The following is a 27,077-nucleotide window of genomic DNA, read 5'->3' on the forward strand; positions in this document are numbered from 1 at the left end:
ACTCGCAGGAGGTTTACAAGACGCACATATCACTCCATGGGGCCCAATTACATATGGCATGTAGATGGCTACGACAAACTGAAGCCATTCGGCTTCGCCCTCTCAGGATGTATAGATGGTTTTTCAAGAAGAATGATGTGGCTTGTTTGTGGAACAACCAACAACAATCCTTCTGTCATTGCTCTCAATTATATAATCTGTGTCAAGAATCTTGGAGTGATACCAATGAGACTACGAACAGACCTCGGGACTGAGAATGGGACTTTGGCAGCAATACAGTGCACCCTCCGTCATGCGCATACGGACTATTATGCTGGATCATCAAGCCACAGTTATGGATCATCAACAGGGAATCAGCGCATCGAGGCATGGTGGTCTTTTCTCAGAAGAGGAAGGTGGGTACATCTGTGTTTGTTTGATAATAGGTGATGAACAGTGAAAGCTGATCAGTATTGATTTTATAACATTTTCTTTTTTGCCAACTGTCATGCCATATTGAGTTTGATCCCAAAATTACTTACGTACACCAACATTTTTAGTCTACAGTAATCCCTCGCCACTCCGCGCTTCACCTTTTGTGGCTTTGCTGCTTAAAAAAAATATTAATGGTAAATATATTTCGATATTTAGATTTTCGCTCCTTTTTCGCTGCAAATATTAACTCTAACAATAAAAGAATGTTAGAAACGATAACATATTACAGTAAATAGTGCATACAGTATTTACTCCCGCCTGAGACGCTACTCGCCTACATGGGATTGTAAACAACAATACATGCATAGAACAGTGTAGGAATGGTTATTAGGGGAATGGGAAAGGTTTATGCAGCGTAAAAGTGTGAGCAAGTGTTTATAAAGCCTTAAAATGGTGCATAAATACTTAAATAAATCCTGTAGTCTACCGTTTCTATTTCGCAAGTATAAGGTGATCGCGGGTGGTTGTGGAACGTAACCCCAGCGATACACGAAGGATTACTGTATGTGGAATAGAAACTTTTTTGTTTAACATACAATATCAATATGAGCAGAAATGAACAAGAACAGAACCATTTTGAATTTAATGTATCCCCAGGTCTCAGTTTTGGATGGACTTGTTTGGAGATCTAAGAGACTCCGGAAACTTCAATGGAAGCCACGAACATCAATGCTTGCTGAGATTCTGCTTCAGCAATGTTCTGCAGAAAGACCTGGATGAATGCAAAGACCTCTGGAACAAACACAGGATCCGACCAAGCAGACTTGCATCATGTCCTGGGGGGATCCCAGATTAACTCTATCTCTTGCCTCACAGGTAACTGACATCTTCACAGAAAGAAATCACCTTCTGCATTACATATTAATGCAGTATTGTTATAGCACAAGTTGGCAAATATATTTTAATCATTGTACAAGTAAGATACAGTTGTTAATTTATAACCTGTCACTTCTGGTGCTCACTTATACAGATCAATTTAGCCAGCAAACAAATCTGACATATTAAACTATTTGTAGTACATGTAGAAAATATGCTTCACAATTCTATTATTAATTATATTCTGATTTTGCAGATATGGTTCACGAGACTGTGGATTTGCTGTTGAGGAGAGGGAACTGGATGTGTTCCCTGAAGCAAGGCAAGCAACTGAATTGTGTGGTGATCAAAACATTGAGGAATACCTACAACCAGGGTGCGAATTATACAATGATAATTGGGGGGGGTCAAGTTTTTTTCAGGGTGTAAATGAAAACCAGTACAGCGCAAGCGCGTGCTTCAGTAAACTGAAGTCTTACCATCCTTACAGTGTCTTGCTTTCTTACTGTAATGTCTACAGCACGTAAATGAAAAATCCATTACATCACCTGACCGATAATGAGTCAGGCAGGCAGACGCGAATGGCTATTAACACGGAATGGTATGATCCACTTTAGGGGTGCTTGAAATCGTATCAGAATATTCTTCCAGCCATAGACACTGCATTTTTTTGTAGTATTTAACATTATATGTGAGAAGTACATTTAAATGTTTTGACCCCCCCCCAAATTATTGGTTTTGCCCCTTTAGGGGGGTTGATGCCTTAAACGGGGGGGGTCTGACCCCCCCAATCCCCCCCGTAATTCGAACCCTGCCTACAACAGGCTGTACAACAAAATGGTCTACAGCAGCCACAAGACTGGGAGTCAGCCACAGAACTGTATTTATTGTTGAAAGATACAGCCGGGTTTTAGACAAACTACCTGAATCCAAATTTTTGATCTTTTGTTTCCTGTTCCTTCTGCTAAAATTAAAAGTGATACATTCAGGTCGATTAAAACATTTAAAATGAACTGTGTATTGTCTGCCTGAAGACAGACTTGACACTTCACATTCTGAATAAAACATGTCCAGCATTTCAACTTGCCTATACTGTAAGTTATTTAGCTCTGAGAACCAAAATGTTTACAAAAACAGTAAAGTAGCTTTTCGCTTCAATGTGTTGCAAAAGTAGCTTACGGTGAAAGTATGCCAACAGCATCTGAACTAGACTGGACGGGAATCGGTAACTGGCCTTTGAGATTTAATAACAGCCGAATCCTGGAGCATTTTGGATCCCAAAGTCCATGTTTGCCTTAAAAACTCTGTATGATTCCAAAAACGGCAGCTTCAGTGTATTTGCACAGGTGTTTGCAACTGGAAAATGTGAAACTCGAGGCGTGGAGGTGGTATTATGCCTGCTGGAGGAAGTGCTGCCAGACCTGTAGCAAACATCAACAGATCTTCCAGAGATACAGCTGTCATTTTTTCTGAAAGAGGAAAGTAAACATTATAGTTGTTGAATTTTGCATTGAGAAAAATCAATTTCCTTATTTCTGCTTTCTTTTTTAAACAACACACAAACTGTCCATGCAAACCTTCAGAATCAAGGAGATAATCTGCCCAAAAGCCCAGTGTTTTGCTCTCCTTTTGACGCCTATTGCTTCCTGCTGGGCTGAGATCTGGTCTGAACATGGTCTCCAAGTCTGAAGCAGTCATGGCCTTGGCAGAGAAGCACAAGACTGGGGACAGAACACTGGAATGCTGCTGCAATGCAGGGAGGAAACCAAGACTTGCCAGTCCATCTTTGAATCTGTTAAGGATAAATGCACAAGTGTTATAAGTGATTTAAAGCATAGAAATGAACTAGTCCATATCCATCAACATGTGTAAATGCCAATGAGTTTGAGTTTAATATATTTGGACAAATGTAAAATTAATAGTGTCATACACCAAGTAAAGCTCAGGTGTTTATGTAGGACCACTCATACACAAAAAAATTCACAGTGATCATTAATAAAAGCATAAGAGAAAGATAATTATGATTTAAGCATTAAAAAAAAAATGTTTGTCACGTAGGGCAACGCCCCCTCTCGTAGCTGTCACTCTGGGTTCCCTCATGTCCGTGTTCCCTGCCTGTTTGTCCCGCCCTGCTCGTTTGTTGCGTTTATTCCTTGTTTGTTGCCACGCCCCAGTGTGATTGCCATCACCTGTCCCTAGTTAGTTTCTATGTATAAAGTCCTAGTATTTCCCCAGTCCAGTATCCGTGATTTTGTCTACTCTGTGCTTTGTTCATTTTGTCATTCTGTCGGTTCGTGCGTTGTTCGGTCAGCCTGTTTGATCCCTAGTCCGTGAGTCTTCCCTGTTCTTGTCTCAAGATGTCAGTTCATGTTTCGTGTCTGGATTGCTTTAATGTTATGACCCCTGCCTGTTTTGTTGACTCCGAGTTTGGTATTCCCTTCATTAAATCTCGCTCATCTCAGCGTTTGTGTCCGTCTCCTCGCTCCGTGGCGCGAGCCACATTACATAATCACGGATCTAACGAGGACACAGCGAGAGAGCGAGACTCCGGTGAGTTTAGTCGCTGTAACGAGTTGTTGGCGGCTTCCGTGCAGTTTAACTCTCGTGTTACAGCGCGAACGAGCCGGAGACAGGAATACCCCTGGCGCTGTGGGAGCAAGGAAGTCTCGTCGTACATCGAAGAAAGCACAGTCTCTCACTACTGGCTTTCGCGACGAGACTCCTATTGAGCAGAGTGAATGCACAGACGAGCTTTGGCTTAACCCTCGGTTGGCTCTCAATGGCTGCTGCGAGCTCCCGACGCCTCAAAGGAGGCGGAGCCATCACAGAGAGAGCCACCGAGGGGCGTGTGTGTCTGTGTGTTCTTCCAGGCTCAACCCAGAGCCCGTGGAAGAGGACCTCCCTCCGCTGATCCCGGAAGCCGCTCCCCGAAGGCCCCCCAAGAATTTTTTGGGGGGAGTACTAGCCACTCACCCCAGGAGTGGCCGGCTCGGACCCGGGATGACGTCAGTATGGCGGACACGCCCCCCGAGGACGTCAGTATGGCGGACACGCCCCCCGAGGACGTCAGTATGGCGGTCACGCCCCCCGAGGACGTCTCGTCCACGCCGGTTCCTGTCCCCGCTGCGCGTCGGCAGTCCACGCCGGTTCCTGTCCCCGCTGCCCAGGAGAGGTCGTCCACGCCGGTTCCTGTCCCCGCTGCCCGTCGGCAGTCCACGCCGGTTCCTGTCCCCGCGACACAGGAGAGGTCGTCCACGCCGGTTCCTGTCCCCGCTGCCCATCAGCAGTCCACGCCGGTTCCTGTCCCCGCGACCCAGGAGAGGTCGTCCACGCCGGTTCCTGTCCCCGCTGCCCGTCGGCAGTCCACGCCGGTTCCTGTTCCCGCTGCCCGCCAGCGGACCCTGCCTGTTCCCGCTGCCTGTCTGCCGGCTCCAGTTCCCGCTGCCCGCCGCCCGGCCGCGCCTGTGCCCGCTGCGCCTGTGCCCCAAGAGACTGTGCTGCCCCCTGTTGGGCATGGACTCCGTGTACTGTCTGCTCCGCCCTGTGTTACTGCTCCTGTGCCCGGGTTCCCCATGTTCCCCAGTCCTGTCCCTGGTTTTGTTTTGGTTCCTGTCCCTGTGGTTGAGTCTGTCAAGGCCTGTGTTCCTGTTCCCATGTCTGTTTCCTGTAGTATCCTCTCTGTCCCCGTTCCCATGTCTGTTCCCCAAATCGTGACCCACTTCGTTCCTGTACCAGTCTCCGTCGTCCAAGCCTTGTTTGTTTCAGTGTTTACCTCTGCCCTGTCCCCTGGCCCCGCTCCAGTGTCTGTCCCCGGTCCTGTCCTGTCCAGCCCTGCTCCTGTGCCTCGCCCTGGCCCTATCCGGTCTCCCTGTGTCCCGTGTCATGCCGTGTCCCGGCCCAGCTCTTGGCCTGTCTCCCTGTCTCCGGTCCCTGCCGTGTCCCAGGTCCCTCGTCCTGTTTTGTCTGGTCCTGTCCCTCCCGTCTGTCCTGTGTCCGCTGTCCCTGTCCTGTCTGCCCTTTTGAGGGGGGGTTCTGTCACGTAGGGCAACGCCCCCTCTCGTAGCTGTCACTCTGGGTTCCCTCATGTCCGTGTTCCCTGTCTGTTTGTCCCGCCCTGCTCGTTTGTTGCATTTATTCCTTGTTTGTTGCCACGCCCCAGTGTGATTGCCATCACCTGTCCCTAGTTAGTTTCTATGTATAAAGTCCTAGTATTTCCCCAGTCCAGTATCCGTGATTTTGTCTACTCTGTGCTTTGTTCATTTTGTCATTCTGTCGGTTCGTGCGTTGTTCGGTCAGCCTGTTTGATCCCTAGTCCGTGAGTCTTCCCTGTTCTTGTCTCAAGATGTCAGTTCATGTTTCGTGTCTGGATTGCTTTAATGTTATGACCCCTGCCTGTTTTGTTGACTCCGAGTTTGGTATTCCCTTCATTAAATCTCGCTCATCTCAGCGTTTGTGTCCGTCTCCTCGCTCCGTGGCGCAAGCCACGTTACAATGTTTTCACACTGTTTGTCAAACAGGTTCTTTTTTAAAAGTAGTTACTCTCTTTAAAAGTAATCATGTAGCATGAATAATGATTCTAAAGAACTTTTAGAGTTCTGTTGAACCCTATTATACATTTCTTAGTGGATGATAAACATGGTGAAACAAGGTTGGCAAGTATCGATATATTCATATTCAGTAATGAGCTTAGAAACGCGGATTAGTTTTTAAATATTTTCAGACATTAATGGCAGACAGGTTATTACTTGCCGTTGAATGGCACCATGGTTTCTGTCAATGATGTACCATCTGAGATATTCCTCCACAAAAGCTTGCTTCTCACATGCCTTCACACTTCTGAGGCATCCAGCAGTTTGGAACATGGTACTGTTTTGCAAAATTACATTTTGCAGAGATTCCTCTGATTCTGCTTCCAGGACCTTATAGAACAAGCAGTTTATTGTAAGGAAAACTACCAAAATATCAATTTGACAACATTTTAATGAAAACAAATATAGGTGAGAAAGAGGTTGAAATATGCCCTTTCAAAAACAGAAATAATTCACTCAACCATAATCTTTATTTGAATGTCAAAATAATCTCCACTTGTCCTACAGTAAATCTGTTCCCTGAGCCTAGGTCATTTCCTACCTGTTGCAGAACTTTCCCTATCTCCTCATCTTTCACATCTTCTACAGTGGCGCTGAAACTTGGATTCCCTATCATGTGGTTGACCAGGTTCTTTGAGAGAAAATGTGGTGCTGGTCCACCGTGTACAATGGATACAGCAATCATCTTTCCTGCTAAAAAATACTCATCTTCCCTGGCAGCTGTTATACAGAGCACAGAATTATTGTGGTTAATTACTACTTAAATCTGCCTATGATAAAAATGAGATGTTTCCGTTTTTAGTTGTACAACACCTTCACTATACCTAAAAAAGAATCACCTCTTGAATTGTACACAAGATAACGGTTTTCTGAGGGTCCATCAAAAATGGGTCGATTTCTCAGATGGCTTGTGAGAAGTGTGAGGAATTCGCGCCTTGGGCCACCTGTATCCAACCCTTCTTCAAAGCAGCCAGCATCATCATTAAACCTGATGAACATGTCGTTGTTGTCAGAGTACGTGCTGCGTTGAAATCCGCGAACAGCTCCATCCCAAACATCTGACCGACATATATTGAACCTGCTGATCTTCTTGTGGTCAATTGCCAGTGCCAGATGCGCAATAATTTCATGTGCCTGCACATTTGTTTCTCTAGAAGAAAAAAAACATTATTTTAAGCACAGTGTATGTACTTCTTTACTGACTGATCAAACTTTGCATAATGTAATTATGTGCAGGAACAGATGCTGGTTAACTGAATACAAAATGTCTAAATTACTAACACAGGTTCTTCTGTAGACAGGTCTTTCTTTTTGTCTTGAGTAAGATCTTCAACATCGTCTTCGCTGTCAATCACAATGGGTTCAAACAGGTTGGTGTAGTTTCTGCAGACAAAAAATGTGCACACAGTATAGATGACGACAAAAATACATAAGCATGCAGTTCCAGCTTTTCTAGAACCAGACATTGAATTTATGACACAAGTCAAATATAAAAGATTCACAGTAAACATTTTTATAATAATTATCATTTTGTTTCATCCCCTGTAATAATTACAGGAGATACAACACACCTGTAACACGAGCTCTGGACAGTGAGACATTCAATGGTACCTGGATCATTTCTGTTATCCAAATCTAGAACCTGAAAACGCAAAAATGAAAAAATTGTGTTTGACCAGTTTAGAACTATTTTAATATCCTAACAGTTTAAAGGATTGAGAGGAAAATCTGTGGATTGTGGTGCGAGATGTCAGTTCAAAATAGCTGTAAACACTACAAATATTAGCACCTGTTGTTCTTCATCAAGATCCCCAACACCATTCCTTAGAGGGCAAAGAAAAGCACATATCATTGCATATTATGAAAATGTGCAGTCTTGGAATTAATTATGAAACTGCCCTGTTTTCTTCAATGTCCTGTTTATTTTATTGCCCTGTAACTCCTCTGTGCATTATGTGACTAAAACAAACAGACAAAAACCATGGAATGCCTAAAAGCACTGTTGTTGGCAGTATAATGCCATAGCTATTGAAGTAAAGTGATTTTGGTCATTCTCGCAAAGATTTTGTAGAAAATTAATAGATACAAGTTTTCAAAGTAAACTCTTATTAGCTATTTTTGTTGTTATTGTATTTGCCTAAACAAAAGTACCTCTACTTGTACCAGACAGTAAAATGAACAAGACACTGAAGAAAGCAAGGGTGGTCTAATAATTATTTCCATGCCTGGATATTTGACACTTCAAAAACAAACAAGCATCCAGAAAATAAACAAGCAATACAAGCACTTTATAGGACATGTTCCATTAACCACATACAGGACAAATAACCAAACTACATGTCTTTAATACATACTGTATGCAAATACAGTAAAGGCTAAAATACTTTTGGTACACATACACACATCATGCTATGATATATTCTTAAAATATAACTTACTCTGTTTCTGCCACTTGTTGTAAAGGACTGCTGTCATCCAGAGGTTCCCATGGCTGAAGTAAAGACACAATGCATTTCACATAAAAACATTTACATAGTTCTATGGAGTTGAGGTAAAAGATAAAATGGTGCTTGTGATGGCTGAACAACCAAAAAAAAAAAAGGACAGACCAATTACATTTTAAATTGAACTTACCAGTGTATCAGCAACATCAAACTCTGTTTTTTTTTAAAAAACAATCTCTGGGTCAGAGTCAGACAAGTCTGACAAATTTCCAACTGCAAAACATAGAAAAAAAAAACTAACTTAATTTCTACTAAGTGATAATACTATATTTGTTAACCGATGTTACACCCGAATGCATAAACACAACATTTGTAAAAACTCATGACTCAGTAGATCCCAAATGGCTTTCAAGGTTTCTAGGAAGTAATTTGACATGTAGGTCAATGCTAGTGATGCTTACTTGCACAACTTCAAAATTTATATTTGTTGAAGTTTAGGCAATGTGTGCCAAACTCCACACACAAACATCACAGCTTACCTTCTTCAAAGTCCCTTTTCAAGCAGATGAAAACAGTAATCCTTTGATATGGCTTGCCAACTTCAGCCTTATAAGCACCAAGTATAAATGGTCTTTGTGTCCCAGGGATATTAATGACCTCTGTCCCATCTGGATACAGAAGATGGAAAGGCCCATCTTTTACATCTTTGTTGAAGTCCTTCATTTTTTTAACAGCCTGACTAAGCAGAGTTGTGGAAGAGATGTCTGGGTCAGTTGTAAGGGAAACAGTTTTTCCTCGTAGTGGCCTTAGACCACCCTTCTGAATGACCATCAAGCAAACATTTATCTGAAAGAAAAAAGATATGAAAGACTGAGCAATGTTTAAAAATAATTGTCAAACGTTCTTTTTGTTTTTAATTCTTGTGTTACATGCTGCAATAGCAACCAAATGGGCCAACTATTTACTAATATCAGTCAAAGCAGAATGATGGAAACCTTGGATACAAACAGTTCATAATAAGGGTTGGTAATTTATTCATCAATAGCTAATTTACTATTTTGACTGATCATGAATTGACAATTAACTATTACTGGTTATCAAGTATTCTGCATAGCTTTGTTACGCTGAACTTTCTTCATACTAGACCCCTAGATAAAAGCTACGTGTTTTCAGTCAGAGCCATGATGAACCTACCCAAACTTTTATTTTTCCATTGTGCTTTAACCGCTTTCTCCCTAGAGAATACTTCTGCCGCTCCTCGTTTTTCTTCTGTTGATATTCTCGGAAGGTGCTGAAGGCTGGAGTCGGGCAGGGTGGAATAGCCGACGCTAAAGTCAAGGGAAAAAATTACGCACATCAGAAATGCATAGTCCTATAGACGACATGCCATACTAATCAAAGCAACACAGATTTCAACAGATATTTATATTTGACCTATAAATGCTGCTATATTACAGTAATCCCTCGTGAATCCAGGGGATTATGTTGCAGAACCACTTGCGATAACCGAAAAACCGCAAAGTAGAAACGGTAGACTACGGGATTTTATTTAAGTATTTATACACCATTTTAAGGCTTTATAAACACTTGCTCACACTTTTACGCTGCATAAACCTTTCCCATTCCCTTAATAACCATTCCTACACTGTTCTGTGCATGTATTGTTCCTTTAAACTTACTGCACAGCAACTAGTCGATTGTTGTTTACAATCCCATGTAGGCGAGTAGCGTCTCAGGCGGGTGATACTGATTCTCGTTATCGAGAGTAAACACTGTATGCACTGTAATATGTTGTCGTTTCTAACATTCTTTTATTGTTAGAGTTAATATTTGCAGCGAAAAAGGAGCGAAAATCCGCGAAATATATATTTTTTAAACTCGCGGAGCAACAAAAGGTGAAGCATGAAGTGGCGAGGGATAACTGTACGGAGACCTAGGTAGACTACACCTTTAATTCAGCATTTACCAGGCCCATTTAAATGACAACGGACACGGTGTGGACACCGCTATGCTTAGCACGTTACTACATCCATAAGACAAATAACCCATTCTTCATGTTTATGAACTTACTTGAAGGCTGTGGAGTACCTCCGACACCTATATCTTGAATCCTCTTGCCACAGCTGCTGCAAAAGTTCGGTGATAGCTCAACCAGTTCTTTCCCACAGTTCGGGCAATACATGGCGATTTGACCGGCTTGAGCGCGAATGCCATAACTTCCGGCTGAAAAGCCAAAAGTGGCGTCGTCCAATCAGCGATTTCGCAGGTTTTCCCACTGGGACCTACCTTTTCCGGTTTGTTAATGTCGTTGTGTTTTTGTTAATGTCGTTGTGTTTTAGTAATTTGTAATTGTGCTTAGTTAATGTCGTTGTGTTTTTGTTAATGTCGTTGTGTTTTTGTCATTTGTAATTATGCTTAGTTAATATCGTTGTGGTTTGCACTTCACGGCCACCGTATTTCTCAATCTTACTGTTTGCGCCTAAATCATCGGGTTTTGCCGATAAATATAGCTGAGTGTCGTCTGCGTAGGAATGGAAACTGATGTCATGCTTATGCATAATCTCGCCTAAGGGTAACATGTACAGTGTGAATAGAAGTTGTATCTGTATTAGTAGGTTTTTGGGTAAACCTACTCGGGTTTCCGGGATTAGAGTAGTTATTAAATGTTTTGATGCTTAGAGATAAATGGGTGTTTAATTGCACCTTAAGAGTGGCTACTAATATTGATACATGTGGTGCACATGCGATGAGCTGTTACAGTCTTAACCAGTTGGGTCAGAGTCTATGGGTCTTCATTTCATAATCTTCCTTTTCTCCTGTCTATTACATTGTTTTGTTTGTTATTTTGGCACAAACCCATCCAAATGTTATACTCCTTTATATGGGAATTTGAGTAAAGATAAAATATAACACTGTTGGTCTAACACAAAACTACTGGTGTGGTGTCTTGGTTTCTTTTATTTTGCGTCCTTTTAAGTTAGACGTTCAAGCCATTAAAAAAAAACTAGGACCATAACGGGACTCATAATGTTCAAACTGAGATATGCACATGCACTCTGCTTATTTGATCTTCATATGTTCAGGCAAACTGCTGCATGGACAGAACAAAGAATGTCACTCAGGCAGCAAAAGTCAGAGAAAACAACAGAACACAAGGGACTATTTTTGGTGGTAGAGAGACTTGTGCTGGAAAGTTCCTTGTAATGACAAGTAGTGTGAGGAGACTTGGGGGACCAGGGCACCAGGAGTATTAAAAATGCTATAATATTCTGTACAGGAAGTTGTGTTCTATACCAGTCCAGTAAATCTGTTGGCAGTTTAGCGACTCCTGGGGGTATTTCAGACAGCGGGTTTAAAAACTCTAAACTTAACCCTGAACTTTGAGTTGTCTTACCCTGACATACTCAGAATTTTCGGTTCCAAAACAGCTGATTGCCAACAGTTCATGTATGAGTTATATTTAGCAGAAGGATGCAATTATATTATTTTATATATATTCTCTACATTTATAAATACTATATTGAGGTTTTTTTGTTATTTTTAATTGAACATTTACTAATTTCCAGGTCTAATCTGAGTGGTTTGAAACGCACATGGCATCAGATAAAAATGAAGTATAAGAATATAGTACAAAGTGGTATGGCTACATAACTATATCTTATTCTTAATATTTCATTTTTCCCCTTCACTGGGGTCGCCACAGTGAGACAGACTTCCACCTCACTCTGTCCTCTGAATCCTCTGCTCTCACACCTTCCTCTGTGCCTCCTGCCTGCCAGCTCCATCTCCAACATCCTCCTACCAATATATCCATCGTCCCTCCTCTGCACGTGTCCAAACCATCACAGTCTGCCTTCTCTAACTTTGACTCACAATTTTCCAAACTGTGCTGTCCCTTAGATGTTCTCATTCCTAATCCTGTCCATCCATATAATGATCTTAAGTGTAGCCTAGTTGCGAATATCTTACAGTTGATTATGGCCCTGTAGCTAATAGGAAGATGGCTGATGCACATAAAACCGGAGGAGGCCCACCGCCACCACTTTTCATTCCCGCAGAAGAGTTGGTTCTGTCACAGAACAGTGGCTGGCCTACAACAGAAGGAATCCCTGCTGGAAGCTCACCAATGCCACCAGCTTCTCAGGACACTTAGCCATTTACGATCAAGGCAGGTTCATTACAGTTTCAGTACAGTAACCCCATTGTAGTTTATCAACTGTGGAATGATGCTTTTGTTTATACACTCCATTGACACAATCTGACCAATTATATAATGCTATCTCTCCAGTCACTGGTAGTGCAGTTGTAAGTGTTGAATGGACTTGGATCTTGCATGTTTGTTCTGAATACCTTTCTATAAAGCAAATATTCTGTTACAGGGAGATGAAGAAACGATCTCTGCTGCCTCAGAGGAGATGCATATTACTGAGATGCCTATTTCAGCATATGTTGTATAGAGAGTATGGCATTCCATTTGAACTATCCAGATAATGTTTGTCTGTCTTGTAACAGAATGTGACTGCCAATTTCACAGAAGAGAGACCATTAACCTCTACAGCTCAGACTGGAAATGTATGAACATCAAATGATCACAATATTTAGACATAGCAGATCTAATCATTTGTCCATAACATGCTGTGTGTTTGAACTTCTTTGATTTAAGCTACCAGTAAAGGAGCTGTACAAGGTCCACTAAAAAAGTTGAGAAGTGTGACCTTCAGATAGAACACATTAAGCTGCAACTCAGGAAGACAAAGCTTGAAATAGAGTTCCTTGAATATAAGATAATGGTAGGTTGAGATGCTGTGGGTGTATACATATTTATTTGCTTAGCAGTGAATAATGCAAGGGCACCTCAGTCATGGCCTCAGGCCTGGGAAACGAACCCATGACCCTCCGGTCACAAGACCAGTTCCCTACCACAGGACCATGACTCCCCCTAGGAAATAATGAAATATAACAGTGAATTTGACTTTACTGTATATTACAGTACAGGTTGGATGGTGGGGGGGCATGATTTTATGAGAAAAGCAGTGATTACAGATGGAGCCTCTGACAACTCAACCATCTCAGTTGTCACCCACATGCATGTTCCTCATCTGTGGGCATGTCTGAGGTGGTAGGCTCTCCCTGGATAGTTGTAATGTTGTGTAATATCATACATGCCATTATTATGTTGCACACCTTCTCAGGGGTTACGCTGAGCCCCTTCAGGCACTGGAACCTGGCCTTGAGGATTCCTAGGGATATTTCAATTCTTGCCCTGGTTTTGCCGTGGGCCTCATTGTAGCAGGACTGTGGTCCATGTGCAGGATCTGAATAGGGAGTCATGAGGTATGACAGGCAGGGATACCCTCTGTCTCCTTAAAGGGGGCTATAATTTTGTGCTGTAATCGCACAAGGGATTGCAATGATTGAACTATTACACTGTATGTGAACAACACCTAGCAAAACTACCGCAGGCCTAACCTGTTCACATTTGTTCTACAGTGTGGAATCATGGACGGATCCCGGCCATCTGGCTTCAACATTTGTGATGAGGTGGGATGCATCACATATGATCTTTAGATTTTTTTACATTTAGATTAGATTTTATTTTTTGATAATTTTTACAATTACAAATAAAAACAAGGAACATCATTTACAAATACAAATCAATAATTACCTAAAAAGAGGGATTGGGAGAAGAACGGTCAGTTGCAATAGCGATGTCATTTTTGCTACCATTAAAGATAAGTACATTATTCATTAAGGGTTATAAAGGTTAGTACCTGTACATTAATGCTATGGATGGATTATCTGTTAATGTAATCGCCTTTATGTTCTGATGGTGCTGTAATAGGTAGCCTATGACTCAAGAAAATCCTTAAAAATTAAAATGGAATGGAGTTTGTTATATTGCTTCTCCTTTGCTTAATGTATTTATTGTCTGTGTTAAAGACAAACCTACAATGTTGTGGAATTCCTCTTTGATGTCCATAACTGGCTTATGCACAGGAAACACCACAAAACTGGGCACTATTCGTTTTAATGCCAGACATACTTTTCAGACAGAATGACATACAGTAGCTTTGCTGACATGTTCTGCAACTACTACACTATAAAGAAACTTCCACTAGCAAAAAAACGAAGAGCGATGTATAAAAATCTGGAGATAACTGAGAACAATGTGTAATATTTGAAATGTGACGCTTAATAATGTTATTAATGTAAGTAATGGATTGTGCTCAAAATCGATAACATTCATAAAGAATATCATCTGGAAATGATAGTAGGCCTATGTCTATTCGGGATTATATAAGGCGTTCCCGATGAAGAGCTTGGTGAATGAACTTAGCTTCAATATCCACAGGATCCTCGAGGAAAGGACACGCCATGATGACGTGTTTGTAACTCAGGTTTAGGTTCAAGTTAACCTGCCAGCAAGCAGGTTAACTTCAGAGCGTAAGTCACTATAGCAACTGACACCGAGTTTGTTTTAACCCACTTTCTGGAACCAGTGGGGAACCGTCAGGGCCCTCTACACCCTCTCAGAGGGCCTAAAAATATTCTTAAAACATAAATATATATAATATAATTTATCCAATTTTATTTTATCTACTTACAGTTTGACAATCGACATCTAAACAATTACAAAAATATAAGCAAATAAATTATTCAACCGTGTCTATTCAATCTGTGTTGGAAGGTGAGGGGTTAAGTGGAAGCCTGTGAGTCTGTGTCTCCCCCTATCAGGACTGTGGTGCCCGCTGTTCGTTTACAGAGGGCCTGGCAGTTATAATTCAGCAATACTAGTTTCAAATGACAGTAAAATTGACCAATCATATCTTCCCTCTTAGAGGGCGGGCTTAACTGTATGATAATTTCCGCCCGCTGTGGCGATGCTAGCTGTCGTTAGCATACCACCGCTAGCTAGTTTCGATTCATTCCTTTGATGTCCTCGTGCGCGTTGTTTACATATTCCGCTTCCGAGGAACACGGAGCTGTGAACCTTATTTTGTTGGAACCTTGTTTTTCTTAAGAAGTTATCTAGTATAGATATTACTGTTTATTACGTGTCTAAAACTGTACTGTCGTCTCAGTTTTTTTTCTTTATTGCAGTTAATTAGGAGAGGAAACACTTTTTTTTTTCGGGGGGATGGGAGCGGGCCCAGGTTTAATGGTCACGGTTCGCTACTGTCTGGAACAGACAACTCCAGGTTTTAGTGAATTCAGAGTTAACATACCCTGATATCAGTCATGGCCAGTCAGTCATGGCCTGGTGGTTAGGGAACTGGTCTTGTGACCGGAGGGTCGTGGGTTCGATTCCCAGACCTGAGGCCATGACTGAGGTGCCCCTGAGCAAGGCCCTTAACCCCCAATTGCTCACTTGTATAAAAATGATATAAAAATGTAAATCGCTCTGGATAAGGACGTCTGCCAAATGCCATAAATATAAATGAGTTAGACACTTAAACCACTTTTTTGGAATAACCCCCAGGATGCTAAAAATGTACTGCTAGCCTTTTTTCATCTAAAGCAAGCCACCCTGTTTGAAACTTTCATCTTGGCTTTCAAAGCTTCAGTGAGGTGGTCTTTAAGGAACCCAGCATACTTTCAGCAATTGGAATAGAACACCTAGTAGCCCAAATTTGGGTGTTTTTTGCCCATGTCTTTTTCTGTGGGTGGCTGATCGGCTAATTAGTCACTAACAAAAAATGTCTATATTGCTAAGATTCTTAATGGTTATTTTACTCATATGAGTACAAAGAACTTGTATGTTTCATAGTCTCAGATGATGAGACATATAGGTGCAAATAATATTATTAATGTATTTTGATGAGTTATTTAAGCCTTTTAACACAGATCATAGCATTTGCTTCCTTCCCTGAAAGGTTTCCTAATGACTTCTACTTTCATTCTACCAAGCCACAGGGAACATTTCTAATTATTTCTGTCAGTGAATATTGAATTACAATTTGATTCTCTTAGAACTTGTATGTAACCTTTGGCTATCCTTACACACTTTCACACTCTCAACTTAAAGGCCACAAGCATGGGTCCACACTCCACTGTCCACTGTGGGTCCACTGTGGGTGAAGTGTGGAGATTTTAAGAACAGAATCTGGGTCTCATGTGAAATCATCAGCTGTGACACTGTCTGGGCCTTCACACATGATGAGCAGGTTGCCCTAGGTTAACTCCACTATAATCACACATAATGATAGGTCAACACAGACAAACTAACTGCAGAAAAACACACTTCACTGTGAATAGGACTTAATGGGACCATTGGTCCAGTCTAAGAGTTCCTATCTTTAAACAGATTGCTTACAATATGACATTTATCTTCTGATGCTATTAAATGAGCAGAGAATTTATGAAAGAAAAAGGGGGGAAACAATAAAGGCAAATTCATGCAAAGAACTAGTAAAAGACAAAACATGAAACTTAATCTCAGCTGAACTGTTTAATGATCATATGGTTGACTAGAATACACCAAAACAACATATTTCTTCATATGAAGCTGTATTAGTGTTTGCTTTAATGTTTTGGTTTGACTGTAACAAGTTTGCCATTAATAGATCTGGATATACCACAAGCTGTCTTTTCTCTTAGCAAACACAAGATGCATTCTCTAGTTAATTCTTTGTGTTACTCCTAATTTGCCACAGATAATCCTTGTAAAGGTTACATGTGTCTAAATTAGTAAGCAAAGATCTACCAAGTTCACTGATTCTAAATGGCAGGTTATTGTGTATTCTGCTTGTGTGTGAGAGAGAAAGAGATAGACAGAGAGGAAGAATGAGAAGACAAATGGGAAAGATTGCTACATACATCTCATCACTTCCTCCTATTGTGAGTGAAAACGTTTTAGACAATTTGAGACAGTTTTCAAAATATAAACGTATGATTTTAAAATATGGGTAAGGTTTCTCACTAACCAAAAGCAAACATGCATAGTAAACTGGGAAGTCTGATACATGCTGTTAACAACAGCTGAGTATAGGCCAAATGTCTTAAACATTTTATGTTTTACAGCATTTTTGCATGCATCCTTTGCTTTGAATTATTTATTTTTTCTATGAACCATCATTAACCATAAATTCAGTTCATTTCAGTTACTATATTAGTGTATTCATTATTCAAATAAATATTAAAATAGCTCAGTTCAAAGTCAAATTTATTTATCACACATCACAAAGCAGCACTGTAATTTCACTGTAGGTCTGTTACGTATGGGTGTTGTGGATGCGCGTTTTGGTTTGTCTCTCTTGTTGTGTTGTATTTTGATAGGTGGATTGCCGCATTATCTGTCACGTAGTCCTGCCTCCCCCCTGTCAGTCATGTATTTTGTTTTGTTCTCTGTGTGTTTGAGTGTCTTTTATTTTGAAATCCATAGTTGAAATCCCTAGTCTCTGTCTTCACACCCCTGCCTTGTTCTTGGCCCCTCGTTATTGCTTTCAGGTGTGTCTTGTTGGGTTCTTTGTTTAGTTCGTGTATTTAAGTCCTGTGTTTGGTCTCTAGTGTTGTTGGTTATTGTAAGTCATAAGTACTGGTTTTTGTTGATGCTGTTTTGTAATTCATGCTCCTTCTGTTGTTGATGTTTAGCCTTTCATGTCACCTCTGTACTTTGTGTTGAGTTCTGTTGTTTTCATGTTAGATGGTACTGTTGGATCAAGCCCAGTCATCTTCTGATAATAATTTCATTTCATGACTCTGTAAATGCCCTGTTCAAAGGCACCTCAGTCATGGCCTCAGGCCTGGGAATTTAACCCACGACCCTCCGGTCACAAGACCAGTTCCCTACCATGACTGCCCCCTGGGTGTTGATGTAAGTATGCACATGCTCAACTAAGGCAAGGTGGCAGTTTACTCATGTCTCTAAGCATGATGGTCAACCATATATGGAAAGACCATCACATAATTACTCAAGTCTACTCAAGCATAACCTCTTACAAACGAACATCACACACACCCCTCTGTTGTACAATTTATATACCGAGTTTATATGGTTGAAGATGCACCCTCCTCGCCCAAACCACAATCTCAGATTGGTCACAGGCTTAACACTGATAATGTAACGGATTGGCTGAGCAGCCGGGATGCAGATGTAGATTTTGAGGAGTTTTAATAAAATAACTAGTTATAGATCCATTTCAAAATTATCATTTACATCCAAAATTATAGAAAACAATTATATTTGCATAAGAATCACATACTGTGGTACCTTACTTGCCTTACTTAAGCTATTAAAGCCACTAAAGCTTACACGTGACTGTTGAGAACTCTCAGCTCTAGCACCATTTGCCAAATAAAGCTAGCAACACCTGAGCTTGAGATGTGTATTTAGCCCTTGTGTAATTAACTTTATGTAGTTTTTAATTCAGTGTAGAATACTTATCTACCACCTTTTCCATATCGATGCATAGTGTGACAGAAATTATGTCATTCTTGATTAGGTCATGTCATTTAGATTATAAGAGATCATTATGAACTTTGATTTAGTACATGTCATTATGATTAAGCAGAAGGACTACAATAATGAAGTAGTGTGATTCAGTGTAATCATGTACTTATGTTTAGTTCATATTATGCATGTGTGTGCTATACTGTGACCCAGGTCACGGGGAGTGCAAAGGTTAAGAGCACTTTGTTAACTGGTTGTCACTAGTCTACTATACTTGGGTCATTTGGCTTTCTCTGCGTTCAACTGATACACATGTGAGACAAGGTAGCCTGCTGGGTGCCTATGTTTTGGAACATGCTGTGCTTAAGATTACCTGCTTGCTAGAACTGCTGGGCAGTCATGGCCTGGTGGTTAGGGAACTGGTCTTGTGACCGGAGGGTCGTGGGTTCGATCCCCAGACCTGAGGCCATGACTGAGGTGCCCCTGAGCAAGGCACCTAACCCTCAATTGCTCACTTATATAAAAATGAGATAAAAATGTAAGTCACTCTGGATAAGGGCATCTGCCAAATGCCATAAATGCTGAATTGTGTTTAGGATTGTATATAAGCAGGGGGACTGCCCCCTTGCTTTCAGAGTTGTCATGCTTGAATGAGGCTCTCATGTCTGTGTCTGTCTTTGTCCTATTTATTATATATTTATATCTTTTAATAAATGAATCATTTTAATCACGTCTGAGTCCTCATCCATTTTCAGAAAATTTCCACGACAATTTGGCGTCACGAACAGGATCGGTGAGAGGCACCCCGGAAAGGTGGTGACTGATCTTTGAGGATGCTCCCTGGGGGATGAGATCCCTGCCTGGGCTGGGCAAAGTGGGAACCCCACGAGAAAAGGGAAAGTACCTATCCAGGGAGTGACGTCAACATAACTTTAAGCTGCTGCAGCTTATGGAATCCTTGTTGATCAAAACTGTGAACTGAGTATTAACTGCGTATAAGGCATTGAATTGGGCTCTGTTAAAAAGACTGGGCATCCGGATGGAAATTGGTGCAGACTGACTTGTGTAATATTTTGTAGATTTGTGGATGGGAGGCATTTGAAGTTTTTAGGTCCAACTTTGGTTTTTGCAAACAAGGCATCAACATCCTCCTTAATTCACATGTCCTGGATGCTTGTTTTGATTTGGTCCACAGCCTCCAACTTGCCTGAAACATGTTTTCTAAGTAACAAAGCACTGTTCAGACACTCCAAATCCCCCATCAGGTCTTCAGCCATTACAAAGTCAACCACAGTGATATATATTTTTTCTATCAGCCCTGAATACAGGCTGAAACATGAGCAGAATAATATTTGCTGAGTCCACCTGGTGGGACAAGAAGTTTCAAAGAGGTGAAACCATACTTTTGAATCAGGGCGGGGGTGGATCATGGGGGCTTTATATTAGGCAAAAAACTTAATTTATTTACCCCAATTAAGTAATGGGGTAGGGGCACATACAATGTTTAAAGACAAAAACCGTGTCATAATTTCAACACATTTTTCAATAAATTGGAGGCCCTGCAGTATGGTTGGGGCCCTACGCAGGCTGCGTGATCTGCGTATGCCGAACGGCGGCACTGGTACTATGTACAGCTCTGTAGTACCAGCTACAGGGCCGGCGCCACGGGGGGGGCGCCCCCTCAATGTAAAAAATAAGGCCCATTTATTTTACAACAATCGCTACATGGTGCCCCCTCGGCCGCTCGACAATCGTTACACGCACACCCCCCCCCCCCCCCCCCCCAAACAACTTACGTTCGCCCCTCCAAAATTTTCTGCCGCCCCCTCACAGTATATGTTCTGGCGCCGGCCCTGACCAGCTAACACTCATAATTGGGGATAATTCTATCAGTGGCATAAAATATCAGAAACTCATAGTTCACTGTGAAATGAACATCACAATCTCTGAGCTAAATGATAAAATGCCAAAATTACTGGCTGACCACTCAACAATAAAATGGCTTATTGTGTGTGTTGGCAGAAATGACACGAGAAAGCAGGAGTCCAAGGTATTGAAAATGTCACAGAGAGACAACCCAGCCTTCAGGGGAGATGCCCACTCACACTGGCACATTCCCTCTTCCACACACACTCCTCAAACCACTCCCACGCTCTCAGTCTCCCTCTTACTGACACACCTTTATCATCTGCACCTTGTCTCTCCTTTAATCACCATCCCTATTGAAGCCCACAAGTTCTGACCTTCAGTGTTGCACATTAAAGCCACTAAGGAGAGAAGTGCTGTCAGTTTGACTTCCCTTCTTCCAAAACGAGAGAGAATGCACAAGTCTATCAATCAATCAATCAATCAAATTTTATTTATATAGCGCTTTTTACAACAGTTGTTGTCACAAAGCAGCTTTACAAGTGCCGAGTCCTAGCCCCCAGTGAGCAAGCCAAAGGCGACAGTGGCAAGGAAAAACTCCCTAGTTTTTTGCATGAGGAAGAAACCTTGAGAGAAACCAAGACTCAGGGGGGGAACCCATCCTCCTCTGGCCGACACCGGTCACCATGACAACAACAACAATATAGACAGAATGTAGACAGAATGTAAAAGATGCAATAATGTCAATTTAGACAGAAAAATATGTAATAATGTCCATCATGGTGTAGGCATCCGGTTAGGCAGGAGGTGGCCGGCCAGGATGGATCGCTTGTCTCTCCTCATCTCATTATTCCTCAAGCAGGCGGGCAGCCATGTGGAGAAATGAAACAGGGAAAATTAGCTCTGTATGAGGACATATACAGGACAGGTAAAATTATAAACATTTCTGGAGTGTGGCAGCAACTCCGGCACCAAGTTAAATTATTACAGCCTAGCTAAAAAAAAGGCAGAACCAGAAGGTAACATAGGCTTGGGGGCATTCTGAGACAATGGCATCCGTCCACTGCACTGTCAACAAACTTGAGTGACCACGAGCAGTGACAGGATGACAGCACCAGTACCCCAGTCTACCATAAAACCCTTCGTCTATGAACCCCTGGATCTGTACCTTTATCTAAGGGGGATATTAATTATCAAACGCTAGACTAAATAAGTGGGTTTTCAACCTAGATTTAAAGATTGTGACTGTGTCAGAGTCCCGGACACATTTAGGAAGATTATTCCAAAGCTGGGGGGCCTTATAAGAAAAGGCTCTTCCCCCTGCTGTTACCTTGTTAATTTGTGGAACTAATAACAGACCAGCACCCTGTGATCTTAGTTGACGTGGGGGTTCATAGTAGGAAATAAGTTCCTGGAGGTATTCAGGAGCAAGCCCGTGTAGTGCTTTATATGCTAATAATAGAATTTTAAAATCAATACGAAATTTAACTGGGAGCCAATGCAGGGCTGATAGGACTGGTCTAATATGCTGAAATTTTCTAGTTCTGGTCAGAACTCTAGCTGCGGCATTTTGAACTACTTGAAGTTTATTTAGATTCCTATTTGAACATCCTGACAGTAGTGAATTGCAGTAGTCTAGTCTAGAGCTAACAAATGCGTGCACCAATTTTTCTGCATCATCCTGTGATAATGCATTTCTTAATTTAGCAATGTTGCGGAGATGTAGAAAAGCTATCCTAGTAGTATTATCTATATATTTATCAAATGATAGGTCGGAGTCGAGTATGACGCCTAGGTTTTTGGCTACTGTGCCAGGTGTAATGGGATAGTCTGCAAGATTAAGCATTAAATTTGGAATTTTCTGTCTTGCGGCCTTAGGGCCCACAAGGAGAACTTCTGTTTTGTCCTCATTTAATTGTAGGAAGTTTAGAGACATCCAGCATTTAATATCTCTTACACAGGCCTCAATTTTTCCTAAACTGAGTTTGTCATCGGGTTTGGCTGATATGTAAAGTTGAGTGTCATCCGCATAGCAGTGAAAATTGACACCATGTTTGTTTATAACTGTGCCCAATGGTAGCATATATAATGTAAATAATAGTGGTCCTAAGATGGAGCCTTGCGGGACCCCATATTTAACCATTGTACGTTTGGATGAAATATTATTGAGCTCTACAAACTGATAGCGATTTGTTAAGTAAGACTGAAACCATGAAAGGGCTGTGCCTGAGACTCCAACCCAGCGTTCTAACCTTTCTAGCAAGATCCTATGATCAATTGTGTCGAAAGCTGCACTAAGATCAAGAAGCACTAACAGTGATACATAGCCTTGATCTGATGCAAGGAGGAGATCATTTGTTACTTTAACTAATGCTGTTTCAGTACTGTGATGGGGCCTAAAACCAGATTGGAACTTTTCAAATGTGTTATTCCTATGCAGATATAGGCATAATTGCTGGGCAACAGCTTTTTCTATGATCTTAGATATAAATGATGTGTTTGAAATGGGTCTATAATTAGATAGCACAGTCGGATCAAGATTTGGTTTCTTGATCAGAGGTTTGATAATTGCTAATTTACATGATTTGGGCATGTGACCTATTGTAATGGATGAGTTAACTATAGTTAGAAGAGGTTCAGTTACAGCTGGTAATACCTCTTTTAATAACTTTGAGGGAACTGAGTCTAATGTGCAGGTAGTACAATTTAAGGAAGAAATTATTTTCTCTAATTCTGATTTTGGGAGTGGATGAAAAGCATCAAGTTTTTCTCCCGGTATGTAATTTAAATCAATATCAACCAAACCAGATGACATACCAGTTGTATTGCTAATAAAGGGTTTTATATTTTGTCTAATATTCTCTATTTTATTATCAAAGAAATCTATAAATACATTACTAGTGAGGTTTACTGGAATCTGAGGTTCTGTGCCTGCTTGATTTTTTGTAAGTTTGGAAAATGTATTAAAAAGAAATCTAGGATTGTTTTTATTTTTCTCTATCAGTGAGGCTAAGTATGCTGAGCGTGCTTTAGTGAGTGCCCGTTTGTAGTCAATAATGCTATCCTTCCAGGCACAGTGGAATACTTCCAATTTAGTAGATCGCCATTTCCGCTCTAATTTACGTGCTATTTGTTTTAAGTTTCTAGTTTGGTCGGTGTACCATGGGGCGAGCTTTTTGGATCTAGCTTTTTTATATTTTAGTGGAGCTACTATATCTAGAGCTGATCTGCAGGTATTCTCTAAGTAGTCGGTTAGACTATCTAACTCTCCTGGATCGGATGGCGAGTGGGCTAAAGCAGTTAAGTCAGGGAGGGTTTCAATAAACCGTGCTGCTGTTGATGAATTTATTGAGCGCTTTATACACTGCCGAGGAGACGGGCGGGTATTTATGTTAAGGTGAAAATCGAATTTTACTAAATAATGATCGGAGATTGCTACGGTTTGCGGGAGTATGTTTATATTATCTACGTCGATACCCAGCGTTAATATTAGATATAGGGGATGATTTCGATAATGTGTAGGTCCTACTACGTTTTGTTTAATGCCGACAGAGTTCAATATAGAAGTAAAAGCCCTTGTCAGTGGATCCTCCGCATTATCAAAGTGTATGTTAAAGTCTCCTACCATTATTATTTTGTCACTACATACTGCTAAATTTGCTGCAAAATCGGTGAAATTGTTTAAGAAATCTGAGTAAGGCCCTGGTGGTCTGTATACATTAGTTAGGGAGAATGTACTTTTATTTTCAGATGGACTAATAACATTAATAGACTGCATCTCAAATGAGTTTGAGATATCTAAGTATTTCTGATGAATTTCTAAACAATCACGATAGATTATACATATTCCACCTCCTCTGCCTGACAGTCTAGGTCTATGTATATAACTATATCCCACAGGAGTGGCTTCGTTTAGAGTTAAATAATCACCAGATTGAACCCACGTTTCAGTTAGACAAAGAATATCAATTTTCTGGTCTGTTATAAGTTCATTTACAAAAACTGCTTTTGAGTTGAGCGATCGAATATTGATTAATCCAATTTTCAGATCGGTCATATAGGTTGTAATAATTTGATGTGAAGTCTGAATATTAGTTAAAAACTTCGGGCGGACTATTTTCTTATGATTTAGTTTAACCCGGGGCACAGACACAGTCTCAATCCTAAGGGAACTTGGTGACGCCTCTAAGCAGCTCGCAGACAGGTTTAACCCGTTAATCTGCGGCCTGGTCGCAACCCTGGACAGTCAGCAGCTCCTAGTGCTACTCTGCCGACTAGCTAACAGGCTATGGGCTATGCTGCAAGATAACAGGGCAGCGCCATCCCGGGTGGGGTGGACACCGTCCCTGCCTAAAAGACCAGGCTTGCCCTCGAACTCTTCCCAATTATTAATAAAGCCCACTTGATTTTCTGAACACCACTTGGACATCCAGCGGTTTAGCGACGTGAGCCTGCTGTACTGCTCATCACCGCGCCGCATTGGGATGGGGCCAGAGCAGATTACGGCATCGGACATCGTCTGGGCTAATTTAACCGCCTCTTTAACATTAGCCTTAGTCACCTCTGACTGCCGCAGACGTATATCGTTGGCCCCTACATGAATCACTATCCTAGAAAACCTCCTATGAGCTAACAATCTAAGGTTGCCACTAATGTCCGGCGCTCTGGCTCCCGGTAAACAGCTGACTGTAACCGCTGGTGCCCCTACAGCTACAGCTACTTTCACGTGTCGGACTATAGAGTCTCCTATGACCAGAGTCTCCTCAGCGGGTGTAACACTGAGCGGGGCAAACCTGTTGGACACGTGAACCGGGGAGTGGTGCTCTGGTGGGCTAGCGCTGGCGTTAGCGGTAGCTGCAGCCCTCGCTCTCCGACTACGCCGCCGAGACGTCACCCATTCACCCCGCTGTGAGGGCTCTATCGCCGGAGTCGCGGAGGCGCTAGTTCTCCCTGGCGCGTCCACACCTACTACAGACCCTGTCTCTCTATCCCTCAATAATGAGTGGACGCGTCACTCTAAACTTTCCACTTTCGCCACGAGAGAATTTACTAGTTTGCACCTCTGACAAATACTATCACTATTACTATCAGTGGCGAAAGGGTCTAGACTAAACATGCCACACTCCGAACACGGGAACAAACCAACACCAGCCATGAATAAATCAAAACACTTACCGTGTCTAGCCGATATATAAACTTACGCTAGCTGATTTGTGAAGGCAGAAAGTTGGTCAGCGGCCGGAATAAAACCTGTAAAATGTATCTAGGAATGCAAAAGGTAAAGGTTAGCACGTAAATAGATTATTATACTTTAGAAAACAATTTCAAAATTCGCTCCGCAACAGCGTCGGTCAGCAGGAAGCAGCAGGAAGCAGCGTCGGCAGGAAAAGCAGCGTCGCCATGTTGATGATGGTCTCCAGCCTGAACCGTTGATCTAACGTCTTGTTTATTGAACTGAGCGCCTTGCACTATTTTTTGTTTAACTCTCTGGTAATGAGACAACTTCTTCTTTCGGCTATTGCCGTTTAGCGGATCAAACTCTTCCATCTGGCCCTGTCCTGAGTGTCCTCTACTGAGACACCAGCCACTCTCATATCCTCTACCATTGCATCCATAAACCTCCTCTTAGGTCTACCTCTCCTCCTCTTGCATGGAAGTTCCATCCTCAAGACCCTCCTACCAATATACCTCTCCTCCCTTCTCTGTACATGTCCAAACCATCTCAATCTAGCTTCTCTAACTTTATCTCCAAATCATGCTACATGTGCTGATCCTCTAATAAACTCATTTCTGATCCTATCCTTCCTCGTCACGCCAAATGAGAATCTCAACATCTTCATCTCAGACACCTCCATCTCCCTCACCTGTCTCTTTGTCAGTGCCACTGTCTCCAGTCCATACAACATAGCAGGTCTCACTACTGTCCTATAGATCTTTCCTTTCATTCTAGCCGACACCCCTTCTATCACAGATCACCCCAGACACTTTATGCCATCCACCCCATCCTGCCTGTACTCTCTTCTTTACCTTCCTTTCACTTCCTCCATTACTCTGTATCCTCGACCCTAAGTAGGTAAACTCGTCAACCTTCACCAAATCAACTCCTTGTAACTCGACCTGTCCACCGTCTGCCCTCTCATTCACACACATGAACTGTTTTACTCCTGCTCACTTTCATTCCCCTGCTCTCCACAGCATATCTCCATCTTTCCAAGCTCACCTCCACCTGCTCCCTACTCTCAATACAGATCACAATTGGGAACAGGAAGGGACTCAGGGCTGATCCCTGATATAGTCCTACCTCCACTTTAAACCCGTCTCTCATTCCTACCGCACATCTCACTGCTGTCACACTGTTCTCATACATATTCTGCACCACGCTCACATACTTTTCTGCTACTCCTGACTTCCTTATACAATACCACAGCTCCTGTCTCGGTACTCTAAGTCAACAAACACACAATGTAACTCCTGTTTTTCCCTATACTTCTCCATTAA

At 41.8% G+C, this 27,077-nt stretch overlaps 1 protein-coding gene across 1 annotated transcript; it reads right to left on the bottom strand.

Annotated features, from left to right (window-relative positions):
* Window positions 1-2,619: 2,619 nt before the first annotated feature.
* LOC143528455 (G2/M phase-specific E3 ubiquitin-protein ligase-like) lies at window positions 2,620-10,505 on the bottom strand. Its single transcript, XM_077024155.1, has 13 exons — window positions 10,394-10,505; window positions 9,518-9,651; window positions 8,863-9,169; window positions 8,514-8,536; window positions 8,318-8,370; window positions 7,669-7,702; window positions 7,451-7,521; window positions 7,161-7,262; window positions 6,719-7,029; window positions 6,421-6,599; window positions 6,040-6,209; window positions 2,868-3,082; window positions 2,620-2,759 (listed from the first exon to the last, which is right to left on the bottom strand). The coding sequence occupies exons 1-13, from the start codon at window positions 10,503-10,505 to the stop codon at window positions 2,620-2,622; spliced, it is 1,851 nt and encodes a 616-aa protein (XP_076880270.1).
* Window positions 10,506-27,077: the final 16,572 nt, after the last annotated feature.

This window comes from Brachyhypopomus gauderio, chromosome 12, assembly GCF_052324685.1.
Source record: "Brachyhypopomus gauderio isolate BG-103 chromosome 12, BGAUD_0.2, whole genome shotgun sequence".
Taxonomy (NCBI): domain Eukaryota; kingdom Metazoa; phylum Chordata; class Actinopteri; order Gymnotiformes; family Hypopomidae; genus Brachyhypopomus; species Brachyhypopomus gauderio.